At 39.1% G+C, this 15,168-nt stretch overlaps 2 protein-coding genes across 3 annotated transcripts in view; one reads left to right on the forward strand and one right to left on the reverse strand.

Annotated features, from left to right (window-relative positions):
• LOC128699371 (uncharacterized) overlaps window positions 1-15,168 on the reverse strand; it is a 361,556-nt gene that overhangs the window by 50,838 nt on the left and 295,550 nt on the right. The window contains exon 6 of one of the 2 annotated variants that reach the window (XM_053792044.2): window positions 14,802-14,923. In XM_053792044.2, the coding sequence (XP_053648019.1) occupies window positions 14,802-14,923 (122 nt within the window). Of the gene's footprint in view, window positions 1-14,797; window positions 14,924-15,168 lie in introns of those variants that run through there. The other variant, XM_053792045.2, reaches the window with a different exon arrangement.
• Window positions 8-6,822, forward strand: LOC128699372 (cuticle protein 8-like). Its single transcript, XM_053792046.2, has 3 exons — window positions 8-75; window positions 4,476-4,658; window positions 5,089-6,822. Exons 1-3 carry the CDS (start codon window positions 61-63, stop codon window positions 5,455-5,457), a joined length of 567 nt encoding a protein of 188 aa, XP_053648021.2. The 5' UTR covers window positions 8-60; the 3' UTR covers window positions 5,458-6,822.

The raw sequence follows: 15,168 nt of genomic DNA on the forward strand, positions 1-15,168 counted from the left end.
CCTTAGAGACTCCGGCATCAGTGCCTTCCACCCGGCCCTCCCTCACGAACCATCACTACCATGGCTCCCCTCAAGGTACTTCTTATTTCCCTCAGTGTTTCGGCTTATCGATATTTATTATATACATCGTGTATATAATTATATATATATATATATATATATATATATATATATATATATATATATATATATATATATATATACACACACACACACGCACAGAAAATTGGATATTTTGTTTGTGCTTAGTGGATGTGTAACTAGAAAGTGGCACAATGTAATATTTACCCTGAGGTTCTACACGGTGAAAGTTATATTAATTCGTCAACACTGCTGGTGAGGCAAGTGACTATTGTCACCACATACACTCCCACTGCAATGGAGGATAACAGTTGCCCACATACTCCCACAGTACTGGAGGGTAACGCTCACCCATACCCATGTATTTACTTATAACTTACACATTATAAGAATACTTTAACTTGCACCACAATATACAACAATCTTTCTATTCGTAATATTACTTAATTTAAATATATGTCAGCAATTGTTTAATGGTTTATATAGTTTACACATTCATGAAAAACTTAAAATACATTCATATAAATGTTCAACTTAGCCCTTACCCCAGTATTACCAACTTACCAGAAAACATTGAACAAATCACTTACTCCAGCACTTACCAGCAATCATTTACCTCTCCGTTTTACTCCACTATATTACATTAAACATTCAAGCCTTTACTACATTAAACATTCAAACCTATGTACTTTAGAGAGAGACAAACCACTGCACCACTGGAAGTACAAACCAGCACAATCAGCCCCACAAGCACAACTAGGTCATTATCAACGTGTACCTCACACAAGGTTATTCCAACTTGGTTCCAGCTACACATGCATTCTCAATTATCTCAAATTAATTAGTAACCAAGAGTGAAACCATAAAGTCTAACGAGAAGTTCTTGCAATATTTTCTGCATGATGTTTGAAAATAAAATGTTTTTGGAGATCCAAGTTGCTGGCAAAAGAACTTATATAAGAAGAGAGGAACACTGCAGCAGGCCCACTGGCCCATACTTAGCAGTTCTTTGTCAAATCCAAACCTACTAAAAAATATTCGCCCAACCCATTATCAATGTTACCCAAGGAATAAGCTTTGATACCCCTATTAACTCAAGTGCAAGTCCCACTCCAGTCCAACCCCTCTAATAATGTAGACTATCAACTCCGAGCTGCGACAGAGCGACTGTCATATACACTCACGAATAACTTTTACCCTAAATGTCTCGATAAAACTTTTAATGCGCCCTAAAGTCCAATTAGAACGACATTTTAGATCCATTTCTTTGCCTCGAGTTAATGTGGTAACTTTGAGCAGAGAGGAAACATATTACACCTCGACAGGTTTTAATAGGAAGGTTTTTTTCTTTTTAGTTCCCCATCAATATCGGGAAGTGTGAAAAAAAATTTACTTTTTGGAATTGAAGCTGGTAAATATTTACACAAATTTATGTAATTTGGCATAATTTCTAGATTTTGTATATAATTTTGACTTCAGAATTATTATAAACTATTTTACTCAAAGAGAAGATCGTGTAGTTTGAAGAATCTGCCATCCCTTCAATCAGATTGTCTCCCTCACCAGCAGACCAACTCTCTTTTACAACAGCAGACCTGCTCTCTTACAACAGCAGACCTCGTCTCCCTCACTAGAAGATCTCGTCTCCCTCACTAGCAGATCTCGTTTCCCTCACTAGCAGATCTTGTCTCCCTCACTAGCAGATCTCTTCTCCCTCACTAGTAGATCTCGTCTCCCTCACTAGCAGATCTCATCTGCCTCTGTAGCATTTCGGCCAAACACCTTTAACAGCCCCACACGCCAGATCACTGCTCTCTCCCCGGCTGACACTGATCCACCAGCAAGTTCCTCGCCATCTGTGCTCTAATCCGCCCTTGCATTGGTTACTTTCTCTTCCGCCTTACTGAAAAACTTAATTTTTAATAATGGTATATGTAAAAAAAAAATTATCACTACAGCCGCTTCCTAACACGGCAACCTGAACTAGAGCCCATATTCGCCACGCACTCCCTAGATGTTACTCCAAATATGTACGGGACATCGCGATACAATCAGCAACCGAACCGCAACAACATCCCGTCTTTCTAGGTGCCGGCACTGTCCCTTCCCGATTTACAAAACCCAAATTCGGCTAGTCAGTTTTTTTTTTTTTAACTCTTTCGTAGATATTTTTTTTACCATACTTAAACCGCACACCAAATCCAATTTCACACATACCTGATGGATACTGTAACCACTGCTTCTCAAAACAACCTTCATTCTTCCCTTCCAAGACATCCCGGAACGTTCCTTTATACCAACTTCCTTCCATCCACTCAACAATTCTACACCTTCAATGATCAACATAGTGTTTTTTTTTCTTTTCTAAATAACCATACCACCTTAGCTCCTTTCTCGCACTTTGAATTATGCATTTCGCATTATCACGCTTTGTTGGTTTAATTTCTCAATTCATTTTGTTTGTAATATTCACACCACTTTCGTTGAAGTCAGACACGACATTTCCACTTCCAACCTCGTCCTCGCTGAAACATTCAAAAAACCAGCTTCACACTAGCAAGTTTTGGCAACACAATTTGTTTATTTGCTATTCTTTTGAAGTTCTCTAACCACCCTAACACACTGCAGCCTGCGAAACTGTCGTACATAACGTCCCTTAACTTACAGCTACCACGGAGTCCATTTCTTAACCTTTTATTGTGGCTTGCATGGAATAGGGAGAGGGATTAGGGTAGGTTGGGAGCCTGGGCCTTCAGCAGATAGGTTCTTCATTATAAAGTAAAAAGAATCTATTACGTGTCTGCCACCGAGTCTCCCAGGGGTTCTGTTTTCCAATACCCTACGAAAATAGAATTTAACAGAAAGAGCAAACTCGATTTTCTGGTTCACACTGAGAGCACCTTAACATGTTTTAGTTCTAGGGCCACAAGGCAAGTGGTGGGTTGTACTGAAGGAGGAAGTCTGAGTGTGGAGGTGATGCTGCTGTGTTTACTTACATGATTTATGACAAATACAGCAGAAGGAGCTCGCAAGTTTTTTGTATTCTGGCGCTGCCTTCTTTACGTTGCACTGTTCTCAATGGGATTTTCGAATCTAGTGTTAGTCTGAACACTTCTTGCGTTGCGTATGCAAGAGTGCATGCATGCACTCGCCGAATTTGTGTTTGCAGGGGTCGAGCTTGACATTTGGCCCCTCGTAATCTTCGTCGAGTGGAACTGCTGGATTCTGGCCTCTTTACGGGTCAGTGCTACAGCCGGGTCTATACACTCACGTCTCCCTTGTTGTTGCAGTTCATAGATACGAACCTACAGCGTCATGTTTTCTGGCCTCTTAAATGCTATAATACCTACTCTCAAAACTGTGTTTGGAGTTTGATTCCACTATTCTCCAGCACACTCAATTAAGCAATAATAAGAGGAACGTCAGGAACTAAAGAGTAATAATGTCAGATTTTACATTTAAGGATTATAGCAGGGTTATCATTGTATGATATAACTGACCGGTCTCAAGAGTCTTCCTCCCACTGCCCGGCTTGGGGTCAGGCTGTTTTAGTGCCTGCCTGGTCAACCACACTGTTGCTGTTGGCTGCCCCCTGGCCAACATATCCATCGCAGCCTGACAGATCTGGCACATAGCAAAGAATACTGATAAGCCGGATAACTAGACCCTTCAAAACTAAGACATTCTCAGACCCTTAGCTCTCTTTAAGGGGGAACTGGATAAGTTTCTCAAATTAATTCCTGATTAGTATGACTGATTCCTAGCATGCCTCTAGCACCAACAGACTAGAAGATCAGGCCATCAGCCATATCTGGACTGGGACCATGACATGGGGGCAGTGACTCCTTTAAACCTTTTAGGTACCCAAGAGCTGGAGGTTAATATCCCCAAACACAAATAGGAAAGTATACATGTATATCTTGATAAATTAGACACATGTGCAACTCTTGGGTATCTTTATTAAGGAAACGTTTCGCCACACAGTGGCTTCATCAGTCCATACACAGGAGAAACTTGAAGAACAGGAGGAGAATGAGGTAATCAGTCCCTCAACCTTGAATCGATGTGGTCAGTCCATCAATCTTGAATAGAATGGAATGGATTGATGGACTGACCACATCGATTCAAGGATGAGGGACTGATTACCTCATTCTCCTCCTGTTCTTCAAGTTTCTCCTGTGTATGGACTGATGAAGCCACTGTGTGGCGAAACGTTTCCTCAATAAAGATACCCAAGAGTTGCACATGTGTCTAATTTATCAACGTGTCGGTTCTGTGAACCATTCATCTACAACCATGTATATCTTGACCAGTCCCACTACAAAATATCCAGACAAGTCTTCCTCAAATACAAGCCTGTCTCCCCCTCATGCCAGGTGTTGGTTCCCACACAGGTTATCGCTATACTCTTAGTCGTGGTTGCCTTCACGACGGCCGAGACCCCAACTGACCTCTTCCGTCCAATCTACTCCTCACCACCCTACCATGCACTGCCTGCACTCACGCCTGCACCCTACCACCCACCTCGTGTATACAACCCTGAACCTGTCTACAAGCCAGCACCCGTCTACAAAGAGGCAAGTATCAAAATCTGTTTCAAAACTAATGTTAGAGTAAATTATTGTAATTAAATATTCATTGTCACATCAACATCTATTAACACATACACACACACATTACCTACTAGCCTCTTTTTGACGTGGCAATAACTCATTTCTTAATCTCACTACGTTTAGTGGGAATTTCACCCATATTTAGTAGCAATGCACTTGCAACCCAGCCAGAGACCTGACGCCTAGCAACATTACTTCAAATTCCTTCTCTAAGTATCTTTTAGGAAAAGCCTAGCTGCTAGTTTATCTTTTGTCGTACGATTACCATTAGCGGAAGGAGAGTCACACCACTCCTTACGTTGAACGACATACATGGATTTAGCCCTTAGTGTAAATATAACTGCTAATAATAATTTGATTACGTTTCTTTTTTTGGGCTTTTTCGTCTGATAAGGTGGCCAAGCCATACGCCTTCGACTACGGTGTTAAGGATGATTATACAGGAGCCAACTTTGGCCACAGTGAGAACTCTGACGGGAAGGCGGTGAAGGGGTCTTACTCTGTGGCTCTTCCCGACGGCCGCATCCAGACAGTCAACTATGTAGCAGATGAATACAACGGCTACCAGGCTGAGGTGACCTACGAGGGCGAACCCATCTACCCAGAGTACAAGCCTACCTATCAACCTCAGCCAGTATACAAACCTATCCCAAAGCCCTACAACCCACCCAAGACAGTATATAAGCCAGAGCCTGTATATCCCACACCAGCCCCTTACATACCCACCTACCACTCAACGCCAGTGTATCCTATCTACCTTTAAATCTCTCCTTTTTTTTAAACTTTTAAAACCCTCGGCATTCTCAGTAAATGGCCTTCTGCTCGGTGTAGCTTTGGCTTGTAGCTTATATAGTTAACGGTGTTAAGCAATTGTTATTTACGTGAAAAAATAAACCAAACTGTGTATACTATGTGCTTCACATATTAACCCTTAAACTGTCCAAGCAGATCTACGTTCACATGCGTAGTGCTCCAAAAGTAGATCTACTTTTTTTTTTTTTACATATTTTCAAATAAAAAAAAGTATATCAAAGTTTTTTTTACACGTTTTCAAATGTAAAAAAAGGAAAGATCTACTTTTTTTACATACTTTCAAATGTTGAAAAAACGTAGATCTACGTTTGGACAGTTTAAGGGTTAAGCTTTAAGTGATTATCAGGTTACATAATTTATACTGATTATTCACTGACTTCTAAACTGCCTCTACCTGGAACATCTGATATGAATGCTTAACATTCACAAGATTATAGTGCTGAGCATTTCACATTTAAAAAAAAAAATCGGTAGTAATCCTTAATTATATACCGAAATGAATCCCTTTTAAGTCTTCCACACATCTGACAAATCTTTTTTAATCTTCTCATAATTTTAAAACATTTTTTCTCTCTCTCCTTTACTTCCTGCCCACGCCCCTTCCCCCTTATATTCTCTCATTTCCACTTTTCCTAATGCGTTCGTCCCTTCCCCAACCCTCATATTCTTTCTCTCCTCTTCCTAGACTTTCCCCTCCTTCCCTCACCCCTTTTTCCAACATAACACCGACATACCTAACCCGCATCCTAAACCTTTTTTTTTTTCCTATCCAATACATTCATATATTCTAACTCCTACACGTGTTCCTATCTACAGAAAGCAGCTGGTGTCATTATTAGCACGCTTTCAGGTCATTTGCTACATTTTCCTGGTTTGCGAGTTTTTCTCTATTTCCTCTTATTTCATAGCACTAGACTTAATGAAGCAGATAGACTCAGTGGTACATCCATCTCTAAGGACCACCTGGCTGACTTATTCCCACGTTTTACATGCAAGATTCACTATCACATTTACTAGCCAGGTTCACTTGTTACTTGCTTGTCCCTTCCAATGCCTTCTCTTCCCCTTTGCCCTCCCCGATGCCATTCCCATCCACTTTTTCTCCCTTCCCCCTGCTAAAAAAAAAATCCCTGCCCATTCCTGGCTGTACTCGGCTACGGCTGAGAGCTGGCCTTGGGGTGTCATGGATATATCTTAGGTCTTAGCGATCAGGTGCCCCTCAACACGATTACTGACAGTACCTTGAAAAATAGTAGTAATAAATATTTTTGTATCAACAAATTTTAGAAAAAAATAAATCATCATCAAGCTTTAACTATTACATTTTATTGCCTATTCTAAATGAACAAGTTTAAACACAGTATTCATATCTTTATTTTTTTTACGTGATACTTAAATTCTAAACTTCAACATTTGAAATGACGTACCTTTATACCTTGAATGAGTTCCAAGAGTTTTTCTACTCCCGGAACCCGGCCATGGGCCAGGCTCGTCTCGTGCTTGCCTGGGCAACAAAATACGTCACAGACAAGTTATCACATGTACACACTTTCATATACGTCGTATACAGGCTATTAAATATACTGGCCCTTCATCCTAAGTACACAAGGAAAGTCATACACTGGCTCATCCTGTGTACACAAGATACTTTGTACACAGGTCCCTCACACTTCAGATCTCATTACATAAACAAACGTGGCAAAATCTCTCTCTCCCTGCTGCATGGGAAGGGTTGTGATCCTCACAGACACGAGGAAATCAGTATTCTGGGAGGTGGGTCAGGGATTTGGCTGAGCTCTGGGACAGGTGACACTCACTGCCCGTCACTCATCACCGCCCCAATACTTCGTTCGCCAAACCCTCCTCCAATTTTACGCATTTTTGTGCAGGTATCTATTTCATATCCCAAAAGCGGTAATATCGAAAGACATTAAAGGTAAAATATTAAATAGGGAGGATTCTGAATTTGAAAATTGAAATAACTCCTTACGAGAAGTTGCAAAACGTCTAGTACGGTCATTGAAGCTAAAACCTTGGGCTGCTTCAAATTTAGGTTACATAAATAAACGAGTGTGTGGGGTTGGATTTGAGTGGGACTTGCACACGAGTTAAGAGAGTTATCAAAGCTCATTCCTTAGGTAGAACTGAAAATGGATTCGGCAAATATTTTTGCTAGTGGGTTTGGGTTTGATAAGAACGCGCCTAGTATGGGTAAATTGGCATACTGCAGTGTTCCTCCTTTATGTTCTTATGTTAACATATATACAAGAACACTAAAACGAAGGAACACTACAGTAGGCCTACTGACCCATGCTAGGCAGGGCCAATTCTCATCCACTCGTTTAATCTATAAGTTACTCAAAGTTCTCGCCTCAATGCCACTAGCTGGGAATTTGTTTAACTCATCTACAACTCTATTTCCGCGACCGATTTCGAGAATTGTACTCTCGCAGCTTTGCCTGAGGCAGGATGCTGACATCCTTACCAATCAAACTAATGCTACCTGCAAACTGAAGGTCTACATAGCTAACAGCTCTGGCCCTGGGACGAGAAAAAATGTACATTTTGTTTTTCAATCAATACATCTTATGTCTTCTGTAGAACGTTAAAAAGTCGTAGATAACGGATGTAGACTCAAACATAAACGAAACACGTATCCCTTTAATAAATGGACATCTGACATTGCAACACTATACACAACACTGAGAACACAACACTTTGCCCATAATTCATACCAAATGGAAGTCCAAAAACAATCAGCTTGAACAACCCTATCGTGGAAATTACTGCTGAAACTACACTCTAAAAACTGTTGTAACTGTTCATATTTCGGAGAGTTGTATAATTCTTAACGAGAGGATTTTCCACCGCCTTTATTCATACTGAGTACAAATGTGCTCGCGGAAAGCTGGAAACTGATTAGTATGTGATGTAAATGGTTTAGAAATCCGAGCAGTTAAGAATGAGACACTTGCACAATAAAGATTCCTAAATGTTGCACTGACTAGTATAGTTTCCGGAATACAGTAATTATACATAGTGCCAGTTCTTGAAAGCACTGCAAACATCTGGAGTAAGATTGTATATTTGTTTATGTTCTCTCCATAGTACGTGATCAACATGCTGGTAAGCAGACACATTCGGAAAGGATATAGAATTGGACTAAGTACCTGCTTGACCTCATAGGATCAGGGACTCACTGCCCCTGGGGCTGAAGTATCAAAGTCTTTACCATTGGGGCGAAAGCATCAAACGTTTTGTGTGTGGCTAGTTAAGGGTTTAAGCTGGACCAAAACGTCGTCACAAGTTTCGTTTTCTCGAAGAGTTAATATGATAATGATATACAATACCGACAAGTTGATAAGTAAGACTCATGTGCAATAGTTAGGTATCTTTGTTCCGAAACGTTTCGCCTACACAGCAGGCATCTTCAATCGAGTACACAAGAGATAGAAGACACAGCAGAGATGTGAAGACGATTTAATCAGCCCATCAGCCTTGAAGACGTAGTTCTGAGGTGGTCAGTCCCTCCGCCTGGAGAAGAGGTTTGCTCCATAGCCTGGAACAATGTGAAGTTGAAGCAACAATATGGAGACTTATGTACTATCTCAAGAGTTTGGAGTTATTAAGCTCATCGAAATAACTAGACGTTTATAACATATTACTTTCTCAATGAAGTAGAAAATAAAATACCACAACTCAAACTTTTTATAATAATATTTTTGGTAACCGTGACTTACTTAAAATTCAAAATATCACTGGTATTTTAGCATAGAATGATCATATATGCAATGCATTTCCGGAGCATAAATCTATCCAAAATTACACGATTCGTAAAGCACAGACCATAGAAAGATTGAACATGAAAAAAGTGACATTAAAATTTCCATGGGGATATCGTGCCATGTGGATGAGCTACTGTAAGAGTATGGTTATCCCCTTAATGATCCCGAGTGTGGAGGCAGCTACTGCACCCAGTGTATCGTTATCTCCTGCAGATAAGCGCCTAAATGATCAGCGCCAAATGCAACAGATAAGAACTTTCCATCCATTCATGTTGTATAAACTCGGAATTTTATTCGTAGTATTAACAAGTTTTACTGCTCACTGCAGTCATTACATACATGTAAGCCTAATATATGTATGAGATCCACCTAATAACGTCAGTTCACCATCTGTAACTCAAAACATTGACTCTGAACACTGAAGGCACACATGAAGAGCATAACACTGTTCAAGCTGCTAAAAATAGTTTGTCACACATACACACAAAAGAGCTGTGACTCAACCCTTAAACCACATGAAGGTGAGTGCGCGAGCGCACGCACACACACACACACACACACACACACACACACACACACACACACACACACACAATACTGCTCACACATTCATGTGTACGCCCTTGCATAATAAGAAGCTTCCTGCTTACCCTGGCTTGATCAGATAGCTATTACTGCTCCACGTATTCCCTGCTGCCTCCATTATTTTTCCCACCTGTCACTCTCAGAGCAAAAACCCTTTGCATGCGCCAACTCTTATTTACAAATGCTCACTATCCTTCGCAAACATCCACCCGAGAGAATTTCCCTTCCCCCTTGTTGTGAGAATAAAGACAATAACATGAATGCCAATCTGCATACTGTAAATTTAAATGGAAATGTGCCTGTGTGTCTGTGTATCATTTAACACTATATCTGAAAAGGAAACGCAATATCTGATGACCGAGTCTTTCTCGTTTGCCAATGTTCAGGCAAAATGGCTCCAAATGGTAATGATAATCGCAGCCGTAATAAACGAACGTATTTCACACGTCAAAATATTTTTTTTGTTTGTCTGCTTCTCTCCGTCAGCAATATTGTGCCCACGATTGCTGACATTACAAATGTTCCCGAAATTATCAGTGCATAAAGTAGAACTTTTATGGAAACATCAGTGCACCCAACACAGCCTAAGACAGTCACTACATAAAACATTTAACTTACTAACAAAATAATCAGAGCTGCAACGCCAAGCGGATATATATCACAGATATCAAATAGCATATAAAAAACAGGGGTTCAGGGATCACTAATATAAAACACCAAGAAACACTCGATTTACCACATGAAGTAACACAAATGTTAATATAAAATCTGTCAACGCTGCCTTGAAACTGGTCATTTTGCCAGTCACGCATCTGTGGATGAATTTTGCTGCGGCCATCCACGGATATGAAGACTACATTTTATTCATTTCTTATTTTCCATTTTCTAAATTTATGGTTCTTCATACTTTTCTTTCCCGTGGCGAAGTGTCAGTATATCTTTAGGACTTTTTCTTCAGATACTTTTATAAAAAATTTCCCGTCTCTTGGCGTATATTTATGTTTGACAACTTCACATTTCTCTTCCAGTTTGTTTACAATTCATTCACTTTTTTCTCAGAATCTCAGAACTTCATTCCGCAATTCTCAATATTTCACGTCTCTAAATCCCTATATTATTTATATTGATATTTAAAACCTAAAACACAAATATATTAACACCTGCTTGATAAGAGACTATAATACTAATTTTGTTTTTCATTAGCTGGTGAAAAAACTAGCTATACTCTGAACCGTCACGAGGATTCACGTTTTGTCTGATAAAGGCGACCCCCACGTTTCCTAACCGGCTTGTAGATGATGTCTTCATATAATTACCTCTCTTAATGATGTCTTGATATCATCTTTTAATATTGACGTTGAACGACATTAGTTCCTCTCAAACCCATTCTATTTTCAACATTTTCCCTGGAAAGAGCCTGGCTGCGAGAGTAGTGTATTTATCTCGTGATGAGAGGACAGAGGATCGAACCGCATTACTTACTGCATTAAATGACTACTCACAGGAATTTACTCTCAATAATAATAAAGGAAGAGAAGCCTCCTCCCTCACTGATTTCGCATTTTCATTTTATTTTGTCTCAAAGCTCAAGTCAAAAAGTCACAAAAGTTTCTTGGTTGCAATGCCATATATTTTACTAAAATTGCTTTTAAATACAACCCTCCATCTTCATTTTCACGTCCCTAGGGAGTAAAAGATCTGGTTGTAACAGAGGCAGGGTAAACGGTCAGGAAGGTACAGTAGCGTAAATTGTTAAGAAATTCACAAACTCGTGCTTGTTAGAAAGATGTTATGAGATTGCTTCCTCCCCGCAGTATCGCAATTCTAACATATAGCTGGTAAGCGCAAAAATCATCACATTTGCCTTTCTACCGATTCCCATCCGAATTTTTCCCGTTCGGAGAATTTAAATATTGTATATTCCAGACTTACTTTCGACTCCCAGTTTGTCTTTATGCATTAGAATTATTGTACGTGTTTACAGATTTGCGGTTGGAGAAGCACAAATATTCTCGACACTGGCTGGAGGGGGTAACACCGACAGGCATGTGGACCAAGTCAATTATGCAGTAAACAACCACTATTTGGCTAATGTATCACTCAAAGCAAAGTTTTTTTCAAATTGTAATAACTCTCTACCTCCGGCATAATTGTCTGTGTCTACATTCTCGTGAATGTTACTGCACTCGCTTGGGAAAATCAACTAAATTATTGCATTATATTACATTTGTATTTTTTTTTTCAAAATCAACTAACACGGAAATAAAAATATATGAGATGTAAGTAGGACAGCATGCATCTGATCGCAATATATTTATGTACATAAAAGTAATGGAAATTATATGCGTTATAACTTAGGAAAGAAGAAAGCTTCCTGTAAAACTTATGTTAGAGAGTAAAAAAAATTAAATGTTTAACAAGAATCAAGGAGAAAATTTGTAAAGAATAAGAAGGAAATAAGCTGAACACTTGTTAAGTACAAGTAGAACATGTCATATAAGATGAATACCTGTCAAATACAAGTATTCTCCTTTTAACTGACAAATATAAAACATACAAGAATTTTCAAGCAGAAGTGAAAAAAATAGAATAGTAATGTAAATATGCGAGGAGAAAAAAGAAAACATTATTGGACAGAAGGTAATTACCGGAATGGAAATTAATCAAATGTAGCAGAGACAAAGCGAGAATGTACAAATGTTGAAAAAAAAGTGAAAAAAAGAACGCCGGGGTCTAAAAAATATAAAAACAGAAACAATTGAATTTAACGTCAAATTCGAAAAAAATCTATAAATTTTCTGCTGGAGGTGGAGTTTTTGTGGCTTCTGCTGTGTTTCTGATCGTTTCCCCAGTAACTGATGGTGACGCGGTCTCCGCTTAAGGGTCTGCATAAATTTAAGTCACACACTCACTCAAGCACGAATAAAGTAGTATGCCAAAAAAAAAAAAAAAAAAGGTCTAAAACTGCAGCAATGCGTTGGAATAGAGAAAATTGTGGGCAAATCATCTGGAAACAAATTCCTCGCAGTTCATCCTGATTTCTGCCAAACAAACTTTTACCTTTTTTTTTTTTACTTTAAGAAAAAAATATTTTTTTTTCCGTATTAAATACCTCTTAATAAAATTGGAAATCAATAAACATCGATTATGAAAAGACACAGTAAAATATGCTTGAAGATTTTGGACGAATATCAAGAGACGAGAGAAAAACATCCCAGATGAGCATTTTTTGTTTCGTCTGTTTGAAAAGCCTAGTGAAACCGACACAATACTCCTAATTACCCACACTCTTTGTGGCATGTTAGTCCAATGATTAGTGGGAGAAGAAAGGATAACAAAACCTTCATTGTTTCCTTCTTGGGAACAACGGCTTGCAAGAATAAAGCCATCGAAGCAGAATCGTTCGCTAAGAAATATCATACATGGTATAAATATATGCGTATAAATATATGCAAAAATAGTGAACTTCCACGCGCTTTCGTGATTTCTCACATTATCACAGGTCCTTGATTTGAGAAATCACGAAAGCGCTTGGAAGTTTACTATTTCTCGCAGTGGTTATTTTACATATTGTCATATCACTCGTTTTCTGTGATATATATATATATATATATATATATATATATATATATATATATATATATATATATATATATATATATATATATATATATATATATAACAGAGGCCATTTCCCACCGAGGCAGGGTGACCCGAAACAGAAAAAAAAAACACTTTCATCACTATCAATATTCTGCCAGAGGCACTCCTCTGGCAAGACATTGATATGTGTGTGTGTGTGTGTGTGTGTGTGTGTGTGTGTGTGTGTGTGTGTGTGTGTGTGTGTGTGTGTGTGTGTGTGTGTGTACTCACCTAGTTGTACTCGCCTAGTTGAGGTTGCAGGGGTCGAGTCCGAGCTCCTGGCCCCGCCTCTTCACTGATCGCTACTAGGTCACTCTCCCTGAACCGTGAGCTTTATCATACCTCTGCTTAAAGCTATGTATGGATCCTGCCTCCACTACATCGCTTCCCAAACTATTCCACTTACTGACTACTCTGTGGCTGAAGAAATACTTCCTAACATCCCTGTGATTCATCTGTGTCTTCAACTTCCAACTGTGTCCCCTTGTTACTGTGTCCCATCTCTGGAACATCCTGTCTTTGTCCACCTTGTCAATTCCTCTCAGTATTTTGTATGTCGTTATCATGTGTGTGTGTGTGTGTGTGTGTGTGTGTGTGTGTGTGTGTGTGTGTGTGTGTGTGTGTGTGTGTGTGTGTGTGTGTGTGTGGGAAAGAGAGAAAGAGCGCGCACAACTTCCATTAAGTTTGTTCTGCAACAAACTTTCACCAACTTGTAAACTTTGCTGCAGTCATTTTAGCCAATCAGGTTACCGTTGTTAGCAAGTCCAAGGTCCTGGAGTCCAGTTCTTTGTTTTATATATATATATATATATATATATATATATATATATATATATATATATATATATATATATATATATATATATATATATAATGCAGTACATGGTGGCATTACATATATTTACAATGCGACACTAACGTATATACGTGTTTAAGATATTGTAAATTAAGCATAAATATTAAACAATGCTTACATTTATACACATATATGTATAGATACAACAATATAGACATATATTCACACAACATGTCTTCAAATATGAACAGAATAATATAGATGAACAAGTTTACATACAGTAAATGAAAGGCACAGTTCACATGTAAAGGCAATAAGTAGATTTTACAGCCGACATTGAATTCTGATAAAAGAAAAGTGTAAAACCAATTAAAAAAGTTTCCTTCATACATGTAGACTTGACCCACTCATAGGTTTCAAGTAGCCCTGACCCACTCATAGGTTTCATGCAGGCGTAAGTCTTGCATAAATGTACAGCGTACTCACCAGTAAAGATAGGGCTTCTCCCTCTCGATGTTGACAGAGTTGATAGGGTCGAGACGAAACCAAGTGGTGAAGGTCCAGCCAGCTTCGTATGGCCAGCGGGCCAGAGGTGGCAGCACCAGCGCCTGGGAGAACAAACATGTTATTGTGTGTTTACTATATAGTCAGGGCGATTCACATTTTAATCTCACTGGATACACAGAAGAATGGACAGAGAGTTGCATCGTGGTTCTGACAGTTATGTACAACGCAGTGCCGCTGGGCTACAAAGCTTAAAATAGGAAGGTTTCACAAAGAGTACTGCAGTGCCATGTGTGGGTCAGTGGCCACTATCCGTGACTCAATTGTCCATCTAAAGCTAAAGATTTCC

The sequence above is a fragment of the Cherax quadricarinatus genome, chromosome 61 (genome assembly GCF_038502225.1).
Source record: "Cherax quadricarinatus isolate ZL_2023a chromosome 61, ASM3850222v1, whole genome shotgun sequence".
NCBI classification, from domain to species: Eukaryota; Metazoa; Arthropoda; class Malacostraca; order Decapoda; family Parastacidae; genus Cherax; species Cherax quadricarinatus.

Coding starts and splice junctions, on each gene's coding strand:
- LOC128699372 (XM_053792046.2), top strand. Junction 4,659..5,088: donor CAGCACCCGTCTACAAAGAG/GCAAGTATCAAA, acceptor TCGTCTGATAAG/GTGGCCAAGCCATACGCCTT.